Source organism: Thrips palmi, unplaced genomic scaffold (genome assembly GCF_012932325.1).
Source record: "Thrips palmi isolate BJ-2018 unplaced genomic scaffold, TpBJ-2018v1 HiC_scaffold_10, whole genome shotgun sequence".
In the NCBI taxonomy this organism is placed as follows: domain Eukaryota; kingdom Metazoa; phylum Arthropoda; class Insecta; order Thysanoptera; family Thripidae; genus Thrips; species Thrips palmi.
Window position 1 is genome coordinate 13,531,399 of NW_023144621.1, and position 26,765 is coordinate 13,558,163.

General features: G+C 55.3%; 1 protein-coding gene across 9 annotated transcripts in view; it reads left to right on the forward strand.

The window, feature by feature from the left end:
• Positions 1 to 26,765, forward strand: part of LOC117648282 (transcription factor 12-like) — a 134,911-nt gene that overhangs the window by 20,215 nt on the left and 87,931 nt on the right. For 8 of the 9 annotated variants that reach the window (XM_034390734.1, XM_034390724.1, XM_034390750.1 and 5 more), the window contains exons 4-5: positions 1,172 to 1,197; positions 4,028 to 4,075. In XM_034390734.1, coding sequence (XP_034246625.1) covers positions 1,172 to 1,197; positions 4,028 to 4,075 — 74 coding nt within the window. Of the gene's footprint in view, positions 1 to 1,171; positions 1,198 to 4,027; positions 4,076 to 16,109; positions 16,329 to 26,765 lie in introns of those variants that run through there. The other variant, XM_034390772.1, reaches the window with a different exon arrangement.

The following is a 26,765-nucleotide window of genomic DNA, read 5'->3' on the forward strand; positions in this document are numbered from 1 at the left end:
CAGTGGGCCAGAAGACCGGTGGAGGCGGCTGAAACTCTAGACGCGCTTTGAGCTCCAGAGAGTCGCTGAATGGGCCTAGAACTGAACGCGTGACCCCACCAATGGATTTCTCCTTCGGAGAGCAGTACGGGGATCACACCTTCGGTTCGAGTCCCATTTAGCGACCCTGGAGCTCAAAACGTGGCTCGAATTTTGGCCGCCTCCACCCACCGGTCTTCTGGCCCACTGTGCGCCACACTGCACGCGGGCTGGCCTACGTCGCGGGCTGAGAAGTGTTGCGCTTGTGATTGGCGGCGAAGGCGGGTGGACGGACGGAGTGGGCGGGGGTTGGGCAGGACGAGACGCCAAGTGAGGTTGACGCGAGCGCGCCCCGCCGCGCCCCGCTCCACCCCGCCCCGCCGCGCCAACCTCCAACTGATTTATGTGTCGCCGTGCGATGCATCCCCCGTGTTGCATGAGCTACACGTTACGCCCGGCTGCAGGGCTGCAGGGGTGGAATGGAGCCGGTGGAGCCCGCCTACCCTGCCAACAAGCCGCCGCTGTACCTCTACTAACCCCTCTTGGCGTGGAGTGGAGCGAGGCATCAGCGGTTTTATCCCGAAGTCCGTCAAATGGTAGAAGGCATTTGTTGTCTGTACGGGCGTCTGTAGCGTCCTGCTGGTGTCATATTCGGAGTGTGCCTCTTTAGGGTGTGCCACTTTGGGGCCACTTAAGGGTGTGCCACTGAAGGGTGTGCCACTTAAGGGTGCGTCACTTAAGGGTGTGCCACTTAAGGGTGCGTCACTTAAGGGTATGTCACTTAAGGGGGTGTGCCTCTTAAGGATGTGCCTTTAAGGATGTGCCACTTCAGGGTGTGCCACTCTTGGGGTGCGCCGCGACGGTGCCCCTTGCCGCCCCGCCCCCCGCCGTCGGGCTGGGCGTTCCGGGGCGTTCGTGTCGGCGCGGCCGAACATGTGGTGACCACTGATAGCCATAACTCTTTGGTTTTGACAATGCACCGAGGACGCCGTCGCGTTGGCCCCGTCGAGGACCCCGTCGAGGGCACCGGGTTATCGGGCGCTGGCGGTCGCGGAGTCGGGGAGTCGCGGAGTCCCGCGAGAGAAGGACGAGGGTCGCCAGGGCAACTTGTTGACAACCCCGTCTGATTCCGTTCGCTTTTTCTCTGTTGCAGGATCGACGGTGAAGCGGAAGAGAGAGGTGAGTCTCATCATTCTTCGCGTGTCGCTCTGGTTATCGAAGTGTGTCCGCGGTGCAATAGACCGAAAGACCGGTGCAGGCAGCCAAAACTAGACGCGTTTTGAGCTCCAGAGTCGCTAAATGGGACTCGAACCGAGCGCGTGACGCCACCAGAGGATTGCTCCCCGAACGAGGAATCCATTGGTGGGGTCACACGTTGGGTTCGAGTCCCATTTAGCGACTCTGGAGCTCGACACTCGTCCGGGATTTTGTCCGCCTCCTGGTCCACGGTGCGCGCGGGTCCCGAGGCGGGTCCCCAATAACAACATGACGGGCTGGAAAGTGGCGGCGGAATGGTGGCCGATCGTGTTTGTTTGTAATTTGCCTAGGTGTGCCATGCATATGCATCGGCCGCTCATAACGAGGTGGCGCCAAGCCCTGCACTTTATTGATTAGGCCGCCCGGTCATGTATCAGCAATTGGCAATTACTTTCGCCGGACCGGGACGGGACGGGACCCCCTGCCTCGCGCCGCCCAGCAGCGCGGCCCAACAGCCTCATTCCGAGAGGCGTGTTCGTCGCTCTGTCTCTCTCGCACTCATGGCCGTCGCCTATAGGTGCGAGGAGAGAGTCGGAGCGACGAAAACGACTCTCGGAATCAGTCTACTGCGTTGCCCAGCGCAGCCCAGCGCAGCCCAGCGCAGCCCATCGCCTATCAAAACGCATATGTGGCCGCAGCACCTAAACCACTCTGACCCATTTCAGGGCGACAATTTGACTGTGTCACATTTATTTACTCTGAAATCGAGCACGACTTAAAATGTCGACCACGTAAATACTTCCTCTTCACACTTTTGTTTTAAAATTTCTCCAAATTTCATTCAACTTAATTCACAGCCCACTGTAATAATCAATCGAAAAATTTTATAACCAAATAAAGTCAAGTTCGAATCCTTCTGAAGCTTACTGTAATTTTGAAATAAAAAGAAAACTGAGGTGGGTGCGTGCTTGCGGTCCCGCTGCCCCACTGTCGCGCCGAGGGGCCGAGACATGCAGGGCCAATCAATCGCCGCGTCTAATGATGTTGCCAACTAAATGGAGCCGCCAGGGCGCGCCAGGGGGTTATTTCGGGGGCGCGTTTACCGTGTCGATAATGTGCAGTGCTGTGTGAGTGGCGCGCATTGCGGGCAGCGTCCGGCCACTGTAAAAAAAAAAAACTATCTTAAATTTAAATTTTTATGTTTAGAAGTTGATTTTTAAAAAGTTGATTTTTTAAAAAGTTGATTTTGGAAAAATTTTGTTGCATTTGAAAAGATAACTTGATTCAAATTTAAACTTTATTCTTTTTTTAATTGACTTGTTTTTAAAATTTGATTTTTTTCGTTATTTACATTTTTTTTGAGTGTGTGAGATTTCGGGCGAGCTGCCTTGCCTGCCATTGTTTCGCCGTCGTCGTCACTGCAAATGAACGAACGAAGCGACAGCTCTTTGCCGCCGGCCTCGCTGGCCTCCCTGTGTTCCTCTCGCTGGGGTGAAGAGTCATTCCCCGGAATGGGAAAGGGTGGGGGAGCCAAGGGGGCAGAAAACCATAAAAATCTTGAGATATATTATGAGGTTGTGGTTTTGTGGGTGGGGCTGGGAGGCCGCTTACACGCACCCTCCTCCACTGTGTGCTGCTGCACTGTGCGGAGCGCGGCCGCTTTTTGCCGTCGCGTAGCAACCGCTGGGCCTGCCGCACAGTGGGCCAGAAGACCGGTGGAGGCGGCCAAAATTCCAGACGCGTCTTGAGCTCCAGAGTCGCTAAACAGGACTCGAACCGAGCGTGTGAACCCACCTATGGATTCCTCGTTCGGAGAGCAATCCATTGGTGGGATCCACACGTTCGGTTCGAGTCCCATTTAGCGACTCTGGATCTCAAAACACGTCTAGAATTTTGGCCGCGGCGGCCGCTCTGTGTTGGTGAGATGTGTTATGATGCTTGCGGTGTCTGGCCCGGGCTTTTTTGTGGGGAGCCCTTCGGTTTGGCGTTCAACGTTTCTTCGGCCGATGATGCTTTTCTCGCCGTGTGCCGCGCCTATGGGGCATTGGCTTTGGGTCGTGTGAACCTCTTTTGCATCAGGTCCGGCCGGTACGTTAGTTTCATTTGGGACAATTTGCTTTCTCTCGCCCCATCCTCCTCCCCCTCCTCGTCCTCTGGGAGTGCCTAACCCATACTTGCTGCTTGGGCTTAATAGGCTAATTCAACGCGCTCGTTTAGCGTGGCGCAGCCAAGTCGCTGTTTTTGTTGTTGTTTTCGTTCTTCTTTTCGTTGCTTTGGACCGCGGTTATGCTTCCCGCGCGCGTCGCGGACCCATTCCATTTTGCATCTTGAAATTCGTTAGACGGCGCGAAACGTACCAAAAGAAGCTGGGAAAGACTTTTGCTAAAAATAGTTACGTTCTTAAAACTTACATTTTTTAAAGCCTTTTCTGAATTTTTTTTTAAATTTCATAACTTTTTAAATTTTTTTAAATATTTCAAGTACTTACGGTCAGGGCGGGGAAAAATTGGACAGGACAAGAACTGAACACCCCATATTTTACTTCAAATACGGTATGCGCAGGCACATCAACCATCAAAAGTTGTTCCGTGGCATCAGCGGTTCATTACATGACAGTTCTAAACCTGTGCATACGGAATTTGAAGTAAAATAGGGGGGGAGGGGGTTCAGTTCTTCCCCTGTCCAGTTTTTCACCGCACTGACTGTTGAATTTAAAAAAAAATTTGAAACTTTCCGAAATAATTGAAATTTTTATAAATATTACATATTTGTTGCCATTGCTCACGATGTCATTATCTTTCCTTCTCTCCAGAGCCTCGATCCAGCAGACACGGCGGACATCGTGGCTCCAGAGCACTGGGTGAGTACTAACTAACTCTGTCACGTGGCCGACGGGGAAGTCCCTTCCCCCGGAATCAATCCAGACTGCCGGCTTGGCGGGCGAGACACCTCCTAGAGCCGGAAGCACCCCCGCGGCGCCCGTTTGTTTTCATTACGAGCAGGATCGCTGCACTTCGGCTCTTTCCGGAGCGCGCTCGGCTCGTTGCCGAAGTCCCGAACGGCGTCCTTGTTTATGTGGTGGTGCTGCGAGCAAGCGGAGCGAGGACGGCCGACGGGGTGCTCGCGTGCGCTGCGTGCGACCTCCGCGCCGGGGCGTCATCGCCGGCCTCGAGGGTGTCGTCGACGCCGCCTGGTCGCCACACTGCCAAAACCTGCCTGGGAAAAAATAATTTTATTATTAATTTGAAAACGTGGATTCAAGGAAGGTTCATGGAAGCAGATGATACTCGTATCGTGGCAGTATGCTCTTCACGGTAAAAACGGTTCCTGGTTTTCCCAGGAAGTCCCTGGCAATCGACTGTCCTCACTAGAGCACTTTAAAAATTTGAGTCGTCACGATTTTCAAGGCTAATTTTCCTTACAATGTCATCAAAACAATTGATGACATTGTTGTCACGCCCATGCAATAAGTATAGGAGCTTTGATGAAAATGTCATTAACTTGTGATGAGATTGTCATCATTTGAAAGTGATGTCATAAAGTTTTGTCATAGAGTGACAACAAAATTCCACCGTGAGGCTACCTGGGAATACCGTTTTTTTTTCTGTGTTGTTTCAGTCATGTAAAGGTATCGTCTGTTAAAAATGTTTTCAAAGGAATTATAGCGGAAACGCAAACACTTAAAGATGAGCCTTATTCACCAAAGTTGGCCCGAAATTTCGGGTCTACATGTCTAAAACCGCGACCATGACCATTTTGGTGCGCCGTCTCTTTTCCTCTTGGGGGAGGGAGGGGGAGCGAGCCCGCGAAATCGGGTCACTCCCATGCTACCCAGTTTCCGAGCTCTCCGCGGCTCTCCGCACGCGTCGGCACGCGTAGAGTCGCCAGCCGAACACCTGTGTCAACGGTGACGGTGGAAATGCATAGGCCTGGACGCCCTGTGCTGTTTGTTCGAGTAGTGTAGGCCGACCTTACGGACTGCCAAATTGGAACAGAAATCGTCTTCAACGAATTGTTGTGTTTCTGTAACCGTCTTGCGGTGAAAGGCTGCACTAGCATATTATGGAGGGGATTTTCTCCATATTACAAACAAAATTCGTCAAAATATCTATAAGGTACAGTGAATTCTCAATGGTATGTTATAAAGTCAGCTGCACCACCATAATATAGAACATTTTCACCATTAAAAAAAAAAAGAATTTTCACTACATAGTGGAGGCTTTTTATTTTTTGGGCGTTGACTTGTACTCCGAGTTTTTCCAAGTCCGAGTCGGACAGACGGCAAAGTGTGGGTCTGATTTGCATGACTAGCAGCATCCTTGGCGGGGAACGCTGTGGCCATACGGGACGACGGCACCGCACTATTATGGCTCTATTACCGCCACACCCGCATGCATCTGCTAATGATGAGCTCGCTGGATGAAAAATGGATGTGCTTCGCTACTGCTGCATTGATGGCAGAAAGTTGCTTTTTGAAGGCAGCGCAGCTGATTTTGTAACCAATGAGTTCGGGGCTAAATATTTTTACACTGTGCGGTGAAAACTTTGTACAGCCGTTTGGTTATGTATTTGTGGGCCAGAAGACCGGTGGAGGCGGCAAAATTCTAGATGCGTTTTGAGTCGCTGACTCCAGAGTCGCTGAATGGGACTCAAACAGGACTTGTGACCCCACCAATGGATTGCTCTCCGAACGAGGGATCCATTCAGGGAGTCCCATTCAGCGACTATGGAGCTCAAAACGCGTCTTGGCCCACTGTGATCCGTAGGTGCGTTCTGTTCCTCCTTGGCAGTGTATGCGTTGAAGTGCCGGCTCTCTAGATCAGTTGAACTAACAGCATAAACGGCACCCATTGAGCCCGCGTTGGACAGGCCCGCCCACACCGCCGCGCCTTAACCTGTTGAGGGCACCAATTCCAAACGCTCTCTGTCTTTTCTGCCGGGGACAAAAAGAAAAGAATATTGGCGGACTTTTCTGGAAAGTCCAGCCTTGGCTTGGCGGACACGCACGCGGCGGTCGATGTTCGAGACTGCGTCGGTTGCAAATCGATTACCTGGTAGCCTTTGGTTTATACACCGCAGCGGCGCTCGCCACAGCCAGACGTTCGGCTCAAGGGGGCCGTGGCACTGGACACGTTTTATGAGCTTCAACTTTTTGAATGGGACTGCTGAAATCAGAGACTCGTGAAAGACTCTGTGCAGATATTTCGCGCCAAAGAGTTTGACTTGCCTTTTAGCTGCAGGGATTTAGTCGGGGGAAGAAAACCTGACTTATTTATCAGGGTTCCCAACGCGTTCCCAAAGCCCAACAATAGCCAATACTGCCCCTCGTTGTCCAGCACGGCATGCCACGGCAGTGCGGGGCTCTGCCTCCAAAGTCCTGCCAAAGCCCCGCCTCCGTGCTGTGGGTAGTGTCTGGGACGCTCCATGACTATTCAATCATGATCGTAAGTGCCTGCAAGCGGCTAAGACCTCTATGGGCATGGCAGGGGTGGCTCACGCACACACAGGCCTACATTCTCGTACACGAACACACACACGCAAGGCATTCATACACATGCGTATCGCAAATTGTGGCCGCCTCGGCTGAGACTCTAATCGACCAGTTAGCGGAGTGTTGGCAATGGTGAGGACTTTCGCCCCATGTGGACTGGCAGGGACACGGGTCATCCCGGCTGGAACGAGACTCGCAATTTGACCCCGACCCACAGTGGGCCAGAAGGCCGGTAGAGGTGGTCAAAATCCTCGACGCGTTTTGAACTCCAGAGTCGCTAAATGGGACGCGATGGGACGCGAACCGAACGTGTGACCCCACCAATGGATTGCTCTCCATTGGGTTCGAGTCCCGTTCAGCGACTCTGGACCTCAAAACGCGTGCAGAGATTTGGCCGCCTGCACCGGTCCTCTGACCCACTGTGACCACGGCACAGATAGCGAGGCCTCCGTCCGCGTGGCAGGTGGGGTTAATGCGCCACTGGAAAGCGACGGTTCAAAGGGCTATCGTCGCTGATACCAAACAATCCGTCGTCGTTGCTTTTTTTTCCGCCTCGGCCCCGCACGCGAACCGCACGGCTATCGGACGTGCGAAGTGACGATCCGTCCCTCTCACTCACCTCTCTTGCAGCGACCGGCAGTGCGACAAAGAGGGGGCCACTGTTTCCGGAAACCGCCTGTCCTGGTCATTACACCGCGGCCCCTCCCTTACGGCCGTAAGGGCGAAAACCACCCCCTCCCCCCCCCCTTCCCTCTCTCTCTCTCTCTCTCTCTGTCCCTCTAATTGTGCCATCGACCGGCCAGCCAGGGCAGCCAGCCTCTGTGCGGCCAATCAAATTCATTTATTTCGGCAAACGCATTGATTTGGGCCAATCGCCGAAATGACGGTGGCTGCCAGCTCGGCCAGCCCGGCCAGCCCCGGGGGCGACAATGAGCCACACTGTAAAAGGGCCGGACGATTAATTGAAACTCGGCGGCGCGGGTTCGACCACCGCCGGCGGCGGGCTTGTTTAATATTTCTGCCCTTACACATAAATCTGCAGCGTGAATAAGTGCGGCGGAAAAGCGGGAAAAAAGTGGAGGGAAGAGTGCATTGGAACGGGGTTTGGGAAGGGAGGGGAGGGGGCAGGTCGGCCCGCGCGATTTATCACCAGGTGTGTTTCTGCCGTGAGGCCCGAAAAATTAAGGAACGGTGGAAAAAAGGGGTGGGAATTACTGAGGATTTCCAGGAGTGTAAGGCAACTGAATTATGGCGAAGAGTTCGGGGGAACGATACCACGTTGAGCGCGCCCACTGGGAAATTTGGTCGATACGGTAGTCAAACGGTATGTGGAAACGGTCGCACAGTGGGCCAGTAGACCGGCGCCGGCGGCAAACTGTAGACGCGTTTTGAGCTCCAGAGTCGCTAAGTGGGACTTGAACCGAGCGTGTGATCCCACTGGTTTTGTTCCTAGTTTGCCTTTAGTTGCTGCTCTCGGCGCTTGGCGCAGGGCTTTCATTTTCCACGATGTGCATCAATGCTGGCGCTTCGTGGAGCCACTCTGTTTTGGTCCATCCCCCTCCCCCTCCCCCCACTTTCCCCCCACTTTCCCATCGCCCCCACCGAGCCGGTGTGGCCTCTCCCATGTGTGTATTAATTATTCGTGGCGCGACCTTGTTGCCCTTAATGGCTTCCAATTCTTGCAGTCACCCCGTTGGTCCCCCTCCCCCCCCTCTCCGAGGCTTTGCACCCCCTGGACCCGCCACTGTCCGGGCCCACCGGAATCCGCGTCTCCTTGAAGAAGGACGGGAAAGCGTCGAGGCGAGCCGATTTGGCGACGCACAGTTGATTTGCCGGTGGAGGCGGCCAAAACTCTAGACGCGTTTTGAGCTCCAGAGTCGCTAATCGGGACTCGAACCGAACGTGTGACCCCACCAATGGATTGCTCTCCGAACGAGGAATCCATTGGTGGGGTCACACGCTCGGTTCGAGCCCCATTTAGCGACTCCGGAGCTCAAAACGCGTCTAGAGTTTTGGAAGGCTGCGGCGCGGTTCCATGAGGCGCGAAGCGATGGACATGTGTGCGCCCATGTGGTGCCGCTGGAAGTCCCTTTCCTGGAAGTGTGGCATCGTAAACCTTTTGCCTCTTCGCCGTGCTCCCGTTTTCCCTTCTGCAGTCTTTCTTCGCTCCGAATATGCCCCTTTTGGCGGACGCCGCGGTGATTTCAGGCTGTGTTCAGTGCAGGCATGGCAATCTCTATGTTAAAAATTATTTTTCTCAGTATTATCGTTGGTTTTACCAAGTAACTTCCGTAAGACCGCAGAATTGTTTACTGAAAAGCTTTTAAAATAACTTTTTAAATTTATTTTACGGCTAGCTACGGGAAGCTCGCTCTGACCAGACCGAGGTCCGTCCAGCCTTCATGCAATGCAGGGTTTTCCACAAGGGCCCGCGGGGCCACGCGTCGTAGTCACGCGTCCTCGCGCATCTGCATCTGTTCGGTGGTGCAAAATGCAGAACGCAGCGCGCCGCACCGCCACAGCGCACAGTTGCAGCGCGCATCCTAGGTCTCATTAGCGGGGCTGCGGCCTTGGGCCTCGGATCACTGCGTCACCGTGCCCGCCAGTGCAGTGGAACACGCAGTGGAGCGGCGCGGTCTCTCTCGGACTCCCCCCCCCCCCCCCCCCAGACTCTTCGTCCTCCGCGACTTTGGAAAGCCTCCTCCTCCTCTTCGCCCCGTACTTTCCACGCGACCTCACATGATTATCAATCGAACCGGTTACTTTTTGGTTACACATGGCGGCGCGTGTCCCCTCGTGTGTGTGTGTGTGTGTGTGTGTGTGTGTGTGTGTGTGTGTGTGTGTGACCGCGCGTGCGCGCGGCGAGGGTGCCAAGACACGGACCCACCCTTGTAACTCACCCCTTTGGGTCCAGCCCGCCGCACACCCCACCTCAGCCACCCCACCCCGCCCCACCCCGCCCCTAACCGCCAGCCTCCCCGTAACAGCCGCGATAATGCTGCAGTTTGGTTTTTAATCGCTCCTCCCATCAACCGCGTCGTCCTCCCCGAAAGGGTGTCCATTGAAATAAAGTGGGTTATGTACCTGCGGCTCATTTGAATAACCGAGGAAGCGGGACAGAAAATGGGAGGCGAACCAGCCGGGCCGCGAGCCGCGCACCACGCCTATGCCGCCCGAAGCACCCCTCTGTGTCAAATGTTTGGCCTCTCGTCCTAATCTCTGTCTCTCGCTCTCCCTCTCTCCCTCTCTTTTTCACTCAGGTAGTGGTAGTGGAACCCATTCGTGGATCGATCTTGTCATTTCACTTGAGCTCAGACGACCTTGAGTTTCGTATAGACCATCCAAACCAACTTCAAGTCATAGTTTCAAATAAAGATGGTTTCTTCAGCGTGGCGTGGATCGGGGTGTGTAAGAGGCCCAGTGGCGCGTGACCTTGCGTCGCCGCGACTCGCACCAGCAGACTGATTCTGGAGGGTCGTTTTCGTCGCTCTCTCTATCTCTCTCTTTCTCGCGCCTGTTAGGGAACGCCCCAAGAGTGCGAGAGAGACAGAGCGACAGCTCTCGGCCGGTTTTGGCCCCGACTGTGCACGGTACAGTCTACCGCAGAAACCGCCGCGGAGATGCAAATGTAGCCATACGCCTGATTCCATTCCGACAATGGATTGACGGACATGCATAATGTGGGCTCACAAGTACCAACTCCACCCCTTCCTTGTCTACCCCCCCACGCCACCCTCGCCGGTCCGCCCGCCCGTCTGTCTGTCTGCCTGTCTAGTAATGACACTCCTATTCTCTCCTCGCACTCGCGTACTATGGTAATGGCAACTGCCTGCATGGTGACCTGTGCGCTATGCGACTGTGTGTGTGTGTGTGCAGTAGTCGTAGTCACTGGAACATGTGTTTCGCTCATTGCGGATATTTATCCTGTAGCGTCGCACACTGCTCTGCAGGGCACTTCGGAGCGGGCTCTCTACTGTAATGTGCGCACAAAAAAAAAGCTCAAAAAATATCTTGAAAAAAAAAAAATGAAAATGGAAAACAGTACATTATAGGACTCTAGTTAGAACCAGAAAATCGAAAAAGAGACCAACTAAACTTGAAGCACTGTGGTGGAAGACTGAGGTTTTTTCTTTTTTCGCTGGAAAATGATCATGTTGCTGCGACAGTATTTTCACTTTTCCCGCCCTTTTTCTTTTTTCTTCTTTTTTTTCGCAAAAGTGGCGCGTGATAGACAGGCGCATGGAGAAGTGATTGTGCCCCGAAATCATGTTTCATGAGCCAGTGGGCCGAGAGATTTCGGGTCGGGCCAATCCGCGGCATGGAGGTGCAGTGGGGTGTCAACCGCCACTTTTTAAATTGTTTATTTTTCCCCCTTCTTATTTTTCCCTCTCTCACACATAGTGCGGACTTTGCCAAGTGCAAAATTGGTAGTCGAACGCCACTAAACAAATACTCGTCATACATCACCGAGTTTATGAAATGTGCCTCTACGCTGAACTTGGGGTCTGTTTCGTTTTCCTTTCACAGGTGAGTTCAGTGGTTGGTTCTGTGTATATGCGCGACCTTGAGGTGATGGGAGAGTGCTGTGTGTGTGTGTGTGTGTGTGTGTGTGTGTGTGTGTGTGTGTGTGTGTGTGTGTGTGTGTGTGTGTGTGTGTGTTGCGTTGCCGGTTGACAGGTGCATGTCGGTGAAACGGTGTGGCCTGATCGGCCGCTCAAGAAAGCCGAGAGACGGGGTCGCCTCGAAAAAGGTGGCGAATGGAGAGAAAGAAGAAGAGGAGGAGGAAGCGGGGAAGTGCGGGATGGATGCAAACGCACAAGCGGCACACGGAACCAACCGCGCCCGCGGGAGAGAGGGGGGGGGGGCAATTTTTCAACCAATGGATTTCCGACGATACGGCCTCGTTTTTATCCGGAAGACGGAGGGGGTGGGGGAAGCTGGCCTCTTAATCAAATAAGGGTCCGCTTGACGATATCCTTTCGGTATATACGGTCCGCCTCGGCGGCGGCCAGCGGCCGGGGCAGCTGAAGACGAAAATAATTGTTATTCATTCTGCTTGTGATGAGCCTTGGTCGTGGTGGTGGTCTACCGCGGTCGTCTCTGTGGTCTTCTGAGGTGTTTGCAAGTCTCGCTGGTGTTCTGTCGTTGCTGCCGTGAAGGCGGCTCTGGTCGCGTGAACTTTACACGTGTTTTACTACTAGCCCCACTTGCTGGCCAGACGAGTGGCCGCACCACTGTGAAGAAGTTGAGGCACAACCAAGGCACAACAATTAATACGATTGTCCATTTGATTATTGATCAAACTTTGACAGCGACCTATAAACTTTTATTTTGTGTAGGAATCTGTGGAGAGGTATTTTTTCGACGCACTGCGACACACATGAGCGAGAGAGCAACGACACCTTTCTGAGCTGAACGCGGCGTGTAATACAGAAGAAGGGTTAGCGCGGTCTCTCTCTCTCTCTCTCTCTCTCTCTCTCTCTCTCTCTCTCTCTCTCTCTCTCTCTCTCTCTCTCGTGTCCGAGCAAGACAGTGAAAGTGTCAATTTGATGGTATTTATGGCAACGCCAGTCCTTTTCCATATGCAGGAGTTGGCAGCGGTTTCTAGACGAACGCCGCCGCCGCCGTCTCTCTCTCTCTCTCTCTCTCTCTCTCTCTCTTTCTCTCTCTCTCCCTCCGTCTTCGTGGTCGTCATTCTTTGCATCGCAGTGAAGGTGGCGCTCAAGTTTTGCGCGCGGACTTGGGTTTTTATGGCGATCGATCTATGAATCAATTTGGTCGCACCTCGTATGGCTGACCTTTCCATTCATTGTTTTCAGTCCCGTGGATTTCGAACCCCTTTATGGTCGATGCAGGCTGGCGGGCGTAGTCGAGGGGCTGTCACCAAAATTTATAAAAAAAATTGAAGTTTACCAAAATTTATTGAAAATCTTCGAACGTCTTTCCTAAATTCTGAAGTTTTTGTCCGAAATTCAACTGAAATTCATATGATTTGTGCACTGAAATTCAAAGCTAGCACCTTGTTCGTATGGTATTATGCACGCACTTTTTTTAACGTTTTTTTTTATCTGGTCAGTTTAGTTTTGTTTATTGCAGCGGCAAAATCAACAGTTTGTGATTGACGTAGTCCGGCTCCGCTCTTGCTTCTAATTCGCGGCGTTACTGAGAAAGCCCTTTTTGACCGAGACAAGTTCAAATATTTGTGGCATGCAAACAAGGCACCGCAAACAAGGGGTGGTCCTCTCTTTCTCGCTCGCACGCCGCGCTGGGCTCGGCGCTGGGCTAGCAGTGGGCGCACCCCTGGAGGGCTGTTTGCCCGGCTAGTGGGCCCCGCGCTTCCGGTGTGAGGCGTCAGCCAACCACCGTGACCACTTTGACGCGTTGATGGGGTCAGTCGCTCTGCCTCTCTCGCACCCATACGGGACGCCCCGCGAGTGCGAGAGAGGCAGAGCGACGGAAACGACTCTCGGAATCATCAGTCTGCAGGGGTAAAAATGGGGTGGCACTGGTTTGATGGAGGAGAAAGAAAAGCGACCCCTTGTGTTTGAACCGAGGACTGTCGCCCGCCGATCCAGAGCGGTCACGTTTTCCAGGTAAACTTTTAAAGAAAAATGAGTCTTTAGTAACTTTTGAAGCTCGGGATAGCGCACCGACACTGAATCATTGGGGCTGCACAATCTTATCTTGTGGCGTGTTTCGTTTTGGACCAAGTCCAATCGTTGCAAAGTGACCAGGATTCTGCAAATAGAGTCGACACAGTGCTATTTGACAAGGCGCCCTCGCCCTCACACAGTGAGCCAGACAGAAGACCGGTGGCGGAGCTCAAAATCCCGGACGCGTTTTGATCTCCACCGTCGCTAAATGGGACTCGAACCAAACGTGTGACCCCACCAATGAGCTCCCCTCCGGACGAGGAATCCATTGGTGGGGTCACACCCTCGGTTTGAGTCCTGTTTGGCAACTCTGGAGCTCAAAACGCGTCTAGAGTTTTGGCCGCCGCCGCCGGTCTTCTGGCAAATCCACTGTGTTGATCTCGAGAGCGCGGTCGCTGCCCCTTTGGGTTCCCACGGCGCGGCTGGGCGGGTTGTTTGGTGGTGCCACCACTGGTGCGTCTCCCTCTGGAGGGGATGCCTGGCCTGGCACTGGCCTGGCACTGGCCTGGCACTGGCCTGGCACTGGCCTGGCACTGGCCTGGCACTGGCCTGGCACTGGCCTGGCACTGGCCTGGCACTGGCCTGGCACTGGCCTGGCACTGGCCTGGCACTGGCTTAGCCGTGGTCAATTGGCATGTGGGCCACTGGGTCACCCCGCGGGTCAGCCGCGAGGGCAGCGGCGCGCGCTCGGCCTCTGCCAAGCCAACCGTGCCGACGTACCTGTGCAGACTTACCCCACGCGGACGGACCCCGTGCACACGAATTTGGCTGGGACTTACCACCCTTACCTCTCCCAATTCGCCCCATTACCTCTCCAAATGCACGCCATACCTATCCTATTTCACCCCTCACCTCTCCAAATTCATTCCCTTACCCCTCCAAATTCATCCCCTTACCTCTCCAAATTTACCCCCTCACCTCTCCGAATTCATCTCCATATCTCTCCCTTCAAATTCACCCACCCACTACTGCCATGAAAACCTGGCAAGACTTAACTCGGTGTTGTGGACGCAACCCCGAAGACTTACCTCGTGCCTCATTATCGTTTCTGGATGAGCTATCACAGCCCGACAGGACTTACGCTATCTACCGATAACCGTTCCCGCTTTAGCGCCCTATCTGCTGCGACAATGAGCACGACGCTGCGAAGCGAACCCCAAAGCCACCCGGCCGGCAAGGGAAAGACTGCTGGGGGCGGCCAAAATCCCGGACGCGTTTTGAGTTCCAGAGTCACTAAACAGGACTCGAAGAGAGCTTGTGAGCCCACCAGTGGATTGCTCTTTGAACGAGGAACCCATTGGTGGTGTCACACGTTCGGTTCGAGTCCCATTTAGCGACTCTGGAGCTCAAAACGCGTCGGGGATTTTGACCGCCTCCGCCGGTCTTCTGGCCCACTGTGCAAAGGAACCCACTTGATGCAAATAATGAAGGAGGTGGGATGGATGCAGGTCGCGCCGATTTCCCCTGTGCCCGTCCTCCGTGCACTGCCATGCTGCTCTCCCGGGTCAGGCCGGGCCAGGTCCGGAGACGGGGCGTGGAAACGGGGGGCGAGGGAGAGTCGGCGATGTTTTGGTGGGAGGGAGAGAGGCGGCGAATTTCTCAAATTGAATGGCCAAATTGGCGCCTCTGGGTTTCCAGCATTGTAGGGGGGAAGATGTCCGGGAGGGGCTGAGAGGATGGGACGGGCCGTGTAACAGTGTTACGGTCACAAACCGCTCGCTGCTGCCGCCGCCCCTACACTCTCAACGCCTCGGCGCTGGTTTGGTGCCTGGCACAGTGGGCCAGAAGACCGGCGTAGGCGGCCAAAACTGTCGACGCGTTTTGAGCTGTAGAGTCGCGGAACAGGACTCGAACTGAACTTGTGACCCCACCAATGGATTCCTCGTTCGGAGAGCAATCCATTGGTGGGGTCACACGCTCGGTTCGAGTCCCATTCAGCGACTCCACGTCCATAGTTTTGGCCGTCTCCGCCGGTCTTCTGGCCCACTGTGCGCAGATGTTTTAGGCCTCTTGACGGGTTCGAACTTGAACGGGCCCTTTCGAACGCTTTCCCCGCTGCCCTTATCATGGCTGTTTAGCCCAATTCGAACCTCCCTTCCCGGCCGCCCTGCTTGTCCCGGCTCCACTCAATTCAACTCGACTAAGCACGAATGTGTCGCCGTCTGTTCCGAGAGTCGTCGCTCTGTCTCTCGCCCTCGTGGGGCGTGGGTGCGAGAGAGACAGAGCGATGAGTGGCTGGCCAGGCTCGGCTCGGCCGCCTCGCGGAGCCGCACGGAGCGCGCAGAGCGTCTGTTCGGCCACCGCCGCGCCAGCCCCGCCGCACAGCGCGCCGCGCCGCGAGTGGGGTGGGGGGCGGGCCGTACACAAAGTGTGAAGTGGCAGTGCTGCTCCGTTCGCGGCGCGGGGAGGACGCCGACAGAGGCGCCGCCACGACCAAGGCGACGACCACCGCGCCGTGCGCCGCCGTGCCGCCGTCACGCGGCCCGCGTGTGCCAGTGACGTCACGAGTCCGCGAGTGCCGCGCGCGCGCGCGCGTGTGTGTGTGCCTTCCTTTGATGGTGTCTGTGTTTGTCCGCCCCGCCGTGCGCCGGCCTGCGACGCCCCCTATGCCGCCCGGGCGGCGGCGCCTAGGTTAGGGGCCGCCTAGCTCGGCCAGCTCGGCGCGCCTGGGCCCGGCGCGCGGGCCCCGCGGTGGATGAAGGATTATCCTGTGGATACGGTGCGACGCCGCGCGCATGCGGCCAACAAGTCGTCAACAAGTGCAGTTTGGTGACATGCAGCGCCTGGACCCCATGGCGGTGCCCATGGTGGGGCCCGGGGCGGCCGGCGACGCGTACGCCGTGTCGCGCTTCAAGCTGGACGCCGAGGCCCACCACCACCACCACCACCACCAGTACGACGACGTGCGCATGAACGGACTCGGCCTGTTCCCCGAGGAGGACGTGGCCGGCGTCTTCCCCTACGATCAGGTGCGGCCCTGCTTTTTTTGGGCGCCAAAATTGTGTGCCCCCGGGCTGGTTTTGTTTCAAAAACCGGAACTTTGGCGCGTCAAGTGGTCGACGACCATTGGTCGTTCCCTCCCGGCGGCGGCGGTGCAAGCAGGTCCTCACGGCTACTTTTGGCGCGAAAATATTGTGTCCCTGGACGAGCAGGGAGCCGGTTTTTGAAGTGCTGGGACTTTGGCGGGGAGTAATGGTCAATACCTCTGTGACCAGGACCCCCTAGCACAGTGGGCCAGAAGACCGGCACAGGTGGCCAATGCTCTCGACGCGTTTTGATCTCCAGAGTCCTCCCTAAATAGACCTCGAACCGATCGTGTTACCCCACCAATGGATTCCTCGTTCGATTTGAGTCCCATAAAGCGACTCTGGAGCTCAAAACGCGTCTCGAGTTTTGTCCGCCTCCACCGGTCTTCTGGCCCACTGTGCGCCGCCGCCGCATTTTTTGGCGCGAAAATAGTGGCAGCGTTTGCCGACAGTGTGTCGGCGCGCTAGCGTCGCCAGACAGGGTGGGCTTACACGTGTGTATTGTTTGGCGACGCGGCTTAGCAAACAGCAGCCTCCTTAGGGGGACTTAGCAGCTCCATCCGGATGGCGCCGTACTTGCAAAAGGACCCAGCGGCCCCCCCGCGGTAGTACGTAGTCGAAAATTATCGTGTGCCGTGGGCAACATTTTCCTCGGGCCCTGCGTTGGAAACAAGTGCGGGCTGTGTGTGCGATTCCCCCCCCCCCCCCCCCCGTCTTTTCTTCTAGGACGGCGGCGCCAGGGCGACTAGTGGCAGTTAAAAAGAGGCTGTGTTGGCAGTTTACGGCCCTGATAGCCGTGGCCAACTAGCGGCCGCTCCTTTTAGCGTTTTACTCCCCTTTTGTCTCTCATTATTCCGCTGCCCCCTTTCGCCCGTCGGCCGACACGAATCCGCAGCTCTTTGTACGCGCGGGGGTTCAACTCCACCTGCTTTTAGTTTGTTTTTGTTTTGAGTTTTGTTTTGTCGGTGAAGGCGGCCGTGGCGGACGCGGCGGGGTTTAGTGCCAGCACGTTGGCAGCCTGCTCGTATTATCAATGATTTGGCCCAGTGTTGGCCCCCCTGTCGCCGTTTGGGGAGACGTTGTCGTCAACACTGGCTGCCGTTCCAACCGCCCTCGGCGCCCTCGGGTCGACGCTCCCGCGTGTGGGTGCGCGCCTTGCCAAGGGAGGGACAACTAGTGCAGTAGTAGGTTGGCAAGAGTGGGACAACTATACGGTGTCCAGAGTGTGGTAGGTTGGGAAGAGTGGGACAAGTTTAAGGTGTCCAGAGGGCGGTAGGTTGGCGACAGTGGAACAACTATACGGTGTCCAGAGTGCAGTATGTCTTCTCTAGAGCATTATTATGTGGTTCTCGTCTGGCGGGGGCGGAACCGGGATTCGGTGGAAGGGGAACTTGCATCCAGGTGGGATGACCCTGTGACCCGGTCGGGGCCGCGCTGACCACCGGCACGTGTGTGTGTGTGTGTGCGCGCGCGCCAGTGAGTGAGTCTATGTGTGTGGGAGTCTTAACTCCTCAGGTCCCTAAATTCTTTCGTGCTGCAACTATTTCCAAACGTTTTTCTCGAACGTGTGTGAATGTGTGTGTATGTGTGTTATGGTAGTGAGCAGTGACCGAGACGGAGAGAGAAAGAGAAGGTCAGACTATGTGGGTGTGAAAGGCTTTGGGAAATTGGACCGTTTAAAGTCGCTTCTTTTTGGAGCCCCCCCCCCCTCCCCCCCCTCCCCGCGCCCCCCTGCGCCCCCTCCCCCCACGCCCCCCTGCGCCCCCCGCGCCCCCCTGCGCGGCCCTGCGCACGGCTCCTCGCGAGCGGAGCGACTTTGGGGGTCTGCCAAGCCAAAAGCTGTGTCGCGTCTCCGTGTATACACGTAGCGGGGCGCGGCGCGGCACGGCGGACTGTCCCGCGCAGGCGGCCGGGCAGCGGGCCGGCGCGGCCAGCCCGGCCAGCCCCCCGACGACGTGCGGTACATCCCCAACTAGAAGTGTCCCCCGCACGCACTTGGAAGCGGAGCAGCGGAGCACGCCGTCGACGTCGTCGTCTCGATCCGCGAGTGACTCATACCTGTCGCTCCGCTGACGCGCCAGCGCGCCCTGTGGCTTTGGCCGGCCGAGGTCGTGTACACCGGAAAAGCCCCCCCCCCCCTCTTTCCGCCACTTCCGCTGCGAAAGCCCGTCTCGTCTTTTCTTTCGCGTCCTGATTGTCTTAATTAGGGCCGCCACCACTCGTGTGTTCAAAATTATTCGTGGGGTACGAGGTGTATGAAAAATGTGAAAAATGAAAAGAGAGAGGAGCGAAACATAATGGCGCTTTGTGGCGGTCGGCCTGGGGTCGGCCTGGTGTCGGCCCGGCCGGCACGCATCCGCGGCGTCTGAGAAGGTGGCTTTTCGTGTTTGCCCTGACAAACGGGGCGATTCGGCCCGTCATGGTGCAACGCACCGCGCAAAACGACGCCAGGGGAAACGAAAATACCGTCGGCCAGACGCACACAACCGTCAAAATTTTAAAAAATATATTAACTTATGAATTATTTTTGAAAAACTGTCTTTTAGGGGGAGAAACCTAATGAGATTATACCTGATGTGATGTTATACCTAATAAAGACTAATAATTTTTCTAACTTTTTTAAAAATTTATACTTATTTTTGCAATGTTTTTGCAATCTTTTTGCATTTTTTGCCTTTACTTTGCAATTTTTGTGGCACAGTTTAATATTTTTGTCTGCAACTTATTTTTTGCTGCTGAGCTGGCTCCTGTAAATTGGACGCGCGGTCTCGGAACCGTGTCTGGTAGGACACTGCATGTTCGACGCCGGCCTACGAGCCGTTGACGACTTGATTTTCTATTTCCTTTTGAAAGTTTCGGGATGGCAGCGCGCGCCGCGCGCTCTGTCCCTGTGATGAATTCATTGGGTGGAGCGGCTGCGTTACGCCACCCAGGTATCTGACCGCCCACACTGTGAGTCACATTGACTGACACGGCGCTGTGTGTGTGTGTGTGTGTGTGTGTGTGTGTGTGTGTCGTGCGTGCGTGCGTGTTGGTGGTGTGTGTGTGTGTTGCAGTGATTCGCCTCTCAGTTTCGGGTGTGTTCCTATCCACCCACACGAGGTCAAACCGCAAGCGGCGCCGACGGACGCGCGGTGACGCCATGTATACAAATCTTGGAACGCATTATATTTCGGCCCCGAAAGAACGTCTCCTTTCTTCTTTTCAGAAAAGAAAAAAATCTTTTTCAATTTTTTCGCCGCTCGCGTACGCATGTGCGTGTATGTGAGGAGCAAATTGTGGCGTTATTTTTTTTACTGCGACTTAGTGTGTATAAAAGCTGCGGTTGCCCAGCCTGGCACGCCTAGCTGGCCAGGCCTACCAACTCCCTGAAGGAAGTTGCGGAAGGATTCCTCGGAGCGCTCGGCTTGCTTTATAGCGGCTTCTTATTACGAAATAATAAATGCCTCCAATAATTGCTCCGTTGGCAACAATGGCGCTCATATATTACGGCGGCGGTGCAAACAATGGCCGCCGGTCGAGATGCGCGCGGCCGACTTTTGGCGGGAAAATGAATTTGAAAAGTGAGGTTGATTTTGGTTTTGGGTCGCATTTTCTGGGCGTGAACGTCCATCGGGTGAGTGCGAGAGAGACGCGAAGCTTGGCGCGCCCATGAAGTGAACGGGTGCGAGTGAGACGGAAGGCCTGGCGCGCCTTGCACAAGGCGGTACGACGTTGCTCTTTTATTGGAGCCTGATTGGTCTGTGGTGAGGGCATTTCCCAATCACGCTCCGTTCGGAAAGTCACGCTACTCTGCTTTTATTATAACCAGAATGGCACCTGTTTTGACCGGCCCAGTGTGCCAGATCTGAGTAAGTTCGCTCCGTGCGGTGTCATCCTTCGGCGAAAACACGAGTCGTTTCTACGGCAAACTCGTAACCGTCAGGCAGGTATGGGGACGCAGGTCGCGCTCTTGGACACTCTAAATTTATAACCTTACGGTGAAAGGCACATACACGCAAACAAAATGACTTCTTAAATTAAAAAAAATATTAAAAAAAATATTTTGCGATTGCTTTTTTTGTATGAACGAAAATTTTCTTGTGTCAAGACTTATTTTTTCGTACATAAATCAAGAAACCAGTTTTCTGCGTGTCTTAATGCGGAGATTTTCGCCATGAGACAATGGAAATTCGACCAAACATCTATACATGGTACAATGAATTTTCAAAGGTAAATTGAACGCCAGCTGCACCACCAGAATATGGAGGATGTTCTCAATGATGTAGAAAACCTTCACACACTAAATGTTTTTGTACAAATTTTGTACGAGACATCACAGCTTTTTTGAGCACACGAACCTTTCGTACAAATTTGTACAAAATTTTGTACAATTTTTACAAAAATGGCGAAAAATGTGCAAAAAAACTGTGATGTTTCGTACAAAATTGTACATAACATTTATTCTGCACTGAACGACTTGCAGAAAGCCTGGCACCTCAGCGGAGGGAAACTTGTCCTTCTGCAAATCCGTGCTCCTCCAGAGAGACGAAGGCGGGCGCGCCGCTGCAGTGGCATTGTTGGCGATCGGGATACCCGATTCGCTGTGACGCTAGATAGACGTCACACGGGTCACGATCCCTTCGTCACGTGACGGCCCCGTCACGATCTCACGCGGAGGGACGGCGCTCGTGACTGGCCCTACAGGCATATCCTGGCGAGCCGTTTCCGGGTGTGCTGGCTGCCGCGTGCTGCCGCGTGCCCGGGCATGCCCGTGTTCGTCGCGATACCCGCTCTAGAACAAGCGGGGAATGCGCCTAATTTCTGCGGAAAGCCTGTCCATTAGGGGTCCGGGGTTTGGAGCGCACAGTGGGCCGGAAGACCGGTGGAGGCGGCCGAAATCGCGGACGCGTTTTGAGCTCCAGAGTCGCTAAATGGGACTCGAACCGATTGCTCTCCAAACGAGGAATCCATGGTGAGGTCACACGATCGGGTCGAGCCGTGTTTGGCAACGCTGGAGCTCAAAACGGTCTCGAGTTTCGGCCGCCTCCACCGGTCTTCTGGCCCACTGTGCCAAAGATTCCCGTTTTGCAAAGATGCCCGACTTGTGAGCGTGGCCTTCGTAGTCTCTGACAAAGGAGCGCGCGCCAGTCGCCCACGCCTTCGGGTCGCCCTCGGGTTGCCTTCGGGCTGCCTTCGGCGTGCAGTCAGTCGGCTCATCGTGCGCCGCATTGTGGCCCGCGCGCCGGCCTAACCTCTAATTAGCGGTTTACTAAGTGTGGACCGAGTGGGCAGCGGCACACCTACCTGCGTCCTCCCACACACACACACACACACACACACGCAGGCGTTGTAACTTTATTCGACGCCGGGATCGAGGAGGCATTTGTCGGACTAACAAGGCGAGGACAATGTCGGCTAGAGTGTCGCAGGGTCCTGGACGAGTCCTGGACGAGTCCTGGAGGCGTCTAGAGCGGCCCTGCGGCTGGACCCAGGAAGCAAGGGGAAGTGGGCACACGAGATGATTACCAGAAGTCATCTGTATTCATCGCGCGGCCGACTATTGTCTCGTCTCAATATCCGGCGTGCGCTCTGTCTCGGTCCCGGCGAGGCTCGCTGCGAGTGCGAGAGAGACGGTGCAAGGCAGTGGGCGGCGAGGTGTTTGCTTTCCTGGACGGAGGATGGCTTTGATGGCTAGATGGCCGCGCGATAGATGGATGTCTAGATTGATTCGCGATGGCCTTCCCCGGAGCCGCGGAGCCCACCTTCCTACTGTTGGCGCCTCATTAGCTGCCGTTTTCGAGGCTTTATTTCCACAAGTGGCTTTGCTTTGACTTCGTGGGCGGCGCGCAGTGGGCCAGAAGACCGGCGCAGGCGGACAAACTTATAGCCGCGTTTTCGGCTCCAGAGTCGCTAAATGGGACTCGAACCACACGAGTGACGCCACCAATGGATTGCTCTCGGAACGAGGAATCCATTGGTGGGGCCACACGTTCGATTCGAGTCCTTTTTAGCGACCCTAGCGCTCAAAACGCATCTGGAGTTTTGGCCGTCTCCACCGGTCTTCTGGCCCACGATGGCGCCCGCCTTCAGAGCATGCCTGTCTGAAACTGTGTCGATGGTTGGTCTGCAAGTTGCTGAAGCTATACATATGCCCTAAATGGCACGGTCAAAAGTGTTGCTCAATACCAGGGTAATGTCAAAGTGCAAGCATGGCAACATTGATCTCTTTCAGAGCAACCAGGCATGTGGTAAATGTTGTTCAGCTATCGTAGAAATGGTCCCGGAAAGTGCACACGTAAACTGGGCAAAATTAGCTGCTCTCTACCGTCGGCGAGATGAAGCGAGATTCCCCATTAAGATAAGCTGGGGGGGGGGGGGGGAGGGACATTTGCAAGTGAAAACGGCAAGGACACATCTCCCATTGATGACTTTTACTTTGTGCACAGCATGTGCCGATTGCAGTGCCATATCATGCGCGGATTAACCTTGCACGGCAGCGAGCAAAGCGCGGCAAAGCACCCATTGTTCCTTTCTGCCCTTATTTCGCAGTGCCACGGCGCCACAGCGCGGCCCCAAGGTCTGCGCTGACATTCGCGGCATCTCTCTCTCTCTCTCTCTCTCTCTCTCTCTCTCTCTCTCTCTCTCTCTCTCTCTCTCTCTCTCTCTCTCTGTCTCTCTGTCTCTCTCTCTCTCTGTCTGTCTCTGTCTCAGTGACAAGGACAAGGTTCAATCGTTCTGCTCGGTTTGAGTCCGAGCCTCCCCAAGTGTGTGATTGCCGTGTGACTTAACCTCATTTTAACGATCCATTTTTTTGCGAGTAAAATGGCGAAATTTTTTGTTGGCCGTGTCGCACAGTGGGCCAGAAGACCGGTGGAGGCGGACAAAACTCCAGACGCGTTTTGAGCTCCAGTGTCGCTAAGCAGGACTCGAACCCAACGTGTGACCCCACCAATGGATTCCTCGTTCCGAGAGCAATCCATTGGTGGCGTCACTCGTGTGGTTCGAGTCCCATTTAGCGACTCTGGAGCTCAAAACGCGTCCAGAGTTTTGTCCGCGCCTGCGCCGGTCTTCTGGCTTGCTGCGCGTCGGGGCGTTATGGTTTGCTGGACAGCACGGCCTATTGCACGTTATCTGCTGGAATCTAGCCGCCTCACCGCGCCTTACGTCCCACGCCTCCGTGTGTGCGCTCGCTCGCCATTTGAATACTTTGGCACTGCGACCCAGTGCGCGCGGCATTTCCAGTGGTAATAAGCCTCGTGCGCGTGTGTGTGTGTGCGTGTGTGTGTGTGTGTCGCACTGAGATGAGTAAAGGAGGACGAGGCCCCGATATCCGGCAGAGCCAGCACTGCCAGTGCACTGCCAGCAGACTGATTCCGCGAATCGTTTTCGTCGCTCTGTCTCTCTCGCACCGATACGGAGCGCCCCGTGGGTGCGAGAGAGACGGACGCCTCTCAGTCTGCAGCACTGCAGAGGCAGAGGGTCGTGCGGTTTGGAGCTGCTGACCGCGGCTCTGAGTCACGCCACGCTCCGCCACCTGTTCTCAGAAAGATCTGACCATCTGAGCGGTAATTGAAGTCCTATGCGCGGCCGCGTTCGCGCATCGGTTCGCCTTGTCCCGCACGCTGCTGGGCAGTGCTCCTTTCTGTAAGCGGAAAACAAGCAAAGTATCGTGTCAAAGCTAAAATATAGGGATATTTTAGACCCCACCAATGGATTCTTCGTTCGGAGAGCAATCCATTGGTGGGGGTGACACGTTTGGTTCGAGTCCTGTTTAGCGTCTCTGGAGCTCAAAACGCGTCTAGAGTTTTGACCGCCTCCGCCTGCCTTCTGGTCTGGTCCACTGTGAGTCGAGGCGAGGTAGACCCTCCAAGACGCTGCTGAGTGTTGCAGTTTGTCCCTTTGCGGCGTCAAAATATTCCGGGCGTGGGGAGTGGAGGGAGGGGAGGGGAGGGGGCTGGCGGTGACCAAGACGCCGCCTCATTCACCTCGCCGCACCCTCCAGTAGTGCCTCCAGCTTCTCCAGCGCCTCCAGCCAACCCGTCCCTGCGGCCCAGCGGCCTTGCGGATGTCCAATTCAGATGAGTCGAGCCCCGTCGTATTGGACTGTTGCCTGCCTTCCCTTCGCCTCTCTCTCTCTCTCCCTCTCTCTCTCTCCCTCTCTCTCTCTCCCTCTCTCTCTCTCCCTCCTCCCTCCCTCCCTCCCTCCCTCCCTCCCTCCACCCCTTCACGCTCCTCTCCATCTCGCTCATGCAGCGCGGGTTTCGTGCAGCCCTCGTGGAATAAATAACGCCACAATTTATGGCCATATGGGAGGGAAAAATCGCACTGATCAGGAGAAAAATCCGCCTGTCTTTTATTTATTTATTTTGGTGGGTGTTCTCTTTTTTTTTCGTCGGTCGTCATTTTGTTTTTTGCGGCGTTGTTCTTCTCCGCCGCGGTCCGCAACGTCTCCTCCTTGTCTTCCGCGAGGGTGAGGGCTGCATACCGATTCGGCGTGGCGGGCCTCGCGTTTCGGAGCGCGTCTTTCGGTGTGTGTGTGTGTGTGTGTGTGTGTGTGTGTGTGTCTGTGTCTGTGTGTCTGTGGAGGCGACCAAAACCCTAGACGCGTTTTGAGCTCCAGAGTCGCTGAATGGGACTCGAACCGAGCGGCTGGTTGACGTCAAAGTTGAGTCTATCGGCTTTTCTAGTGATAATCCCGCGCGTCATTGCATTTAAACCCATTTTGTCGAGAAGCCGTAAAAAAGTGCAACAGATAGGGCGCTGTGTTTGCCCGGCCCTCCCCCTTCTCTACTGTAATCTCGTGATAGGTTTATTAGGGCCTGCGCCACCCCCTCCCTGCTCTTGACCCGGCCACACGCCCCGGCGAAGCTTCGCTTTTACAGAATTATGAGTCTCTCTCTGCTGCGTGCGCGTGTGGTCGTGTGCCACCAGAATTTTGTGGAGGAGAATTTTCCCAGGCAGTCACTGCTGAACCCCATTCAATAACAGGCCGAAGCTTGACTTCATTGGGGCTTTTTACGCCTGCTTGTGATCCCGAAACCAACCCCTCCCGAAGACCCCGAACCCTACCAAGGACCTGAACCCTATCCGAAGACCCGACACAAACCCTACCCGAAGATCCAACCCTAACCCGAAGGCTCAACCGTAACCTGAAGACCCAAACCTAACTCGAAGACACGACCTGAAGACCCGATCCAAACCCGACCCGAAGACCCGACCCAAACCCGACCCGAAGACCCGACCCAAACCCCACCCGCAGTGATCCCCAACCCCAGCCGAAGCGGACCCGAACCCCATCCCGCCGGAGTGCCCTTGACAAACGCGATGTGCACTTTGGTCCGCCACGCCCCTCTTCGCCACGCCCCCCGCCACCCCACGCGGCCTCCCCCAACACTGTCTCTTTGTATTATTCAGCAAGACCCATTGTCTTGGGCCTGGCTGTACGTAGTAGTCCACGCCCCGGCCAGCCGACTGGAAGGAGGATTCGGTTGTAAAGTCCGCCTGCATTAGCACGTGCCTTAATGTGTGACTGAGACGTCCCGGATTGATTGCCGCGTGTTTTGGAATCAGCTTGAGTTCATCCGAGCATTCACCCAGCTAATTCGCGAGGTCCGTTTCATTCACTCCGCCTGTCTCACCACCCCGCTGCGATGTGGGTGGGGTCGCCTCGCCGACTGCGACCTCTAGTCTTACTTTCAACACTCTTTCTCGCGACCCTTTCTTGTGACCTTTTCTTCGTGAGCCCCGTTTTGAACCCCTTTTCTCGTGCACCACGTTTTTGACCCTTTATTCGTGAACCACGTTTTCGACCCTTTTTATTCGTGAACCACGTCCTCCATCCCCTTTTTCGCCTTGTTTTCGACCCTTTTTTCGTGAACCTCGTTTTCGACCCTGTTCCATCATACTCACTTCTCCGAACCTCCCTCTGAACAACATTTCTCTCCGACCCTTCGACGCCCCTCCCAACTCTCCGACCCGCGGCCCGCGTCGTCGAACCCTCCGACCCATTCCTTCTGGCCTGGCAGGCCCTGCTCTGCGCTGCTCCGACCCAGTGTGTTGTTGACCCCATCAACTGCATATCATGGCGCTCGCTGTAATGACTGCGTGGCATGCGTGCGAGAGAGAGAGAGAGAGAGCGACACTGAGTTGATGAAATGGCATCCGACGCGTTTTATGAAGGCTGCAACCGCCACGACGCTAGGCTGCTCCGCGCTGCTCCGCCACGGCACTGCTAGCGTGGCCACTGTGTAGCAGCGCTACAGTGTAGCAGGGGTGGTGCAGGCGCAGATAATCGCCACGGAGAGGGGAACGGCGACGCTTTAGGGTGGAAGGGGTTGCCGGGCAGTCAGGCAGCCAGCGGAGGGAGAGAGGGGCGGGCGGAGAGGGGAGAGAGAGAGA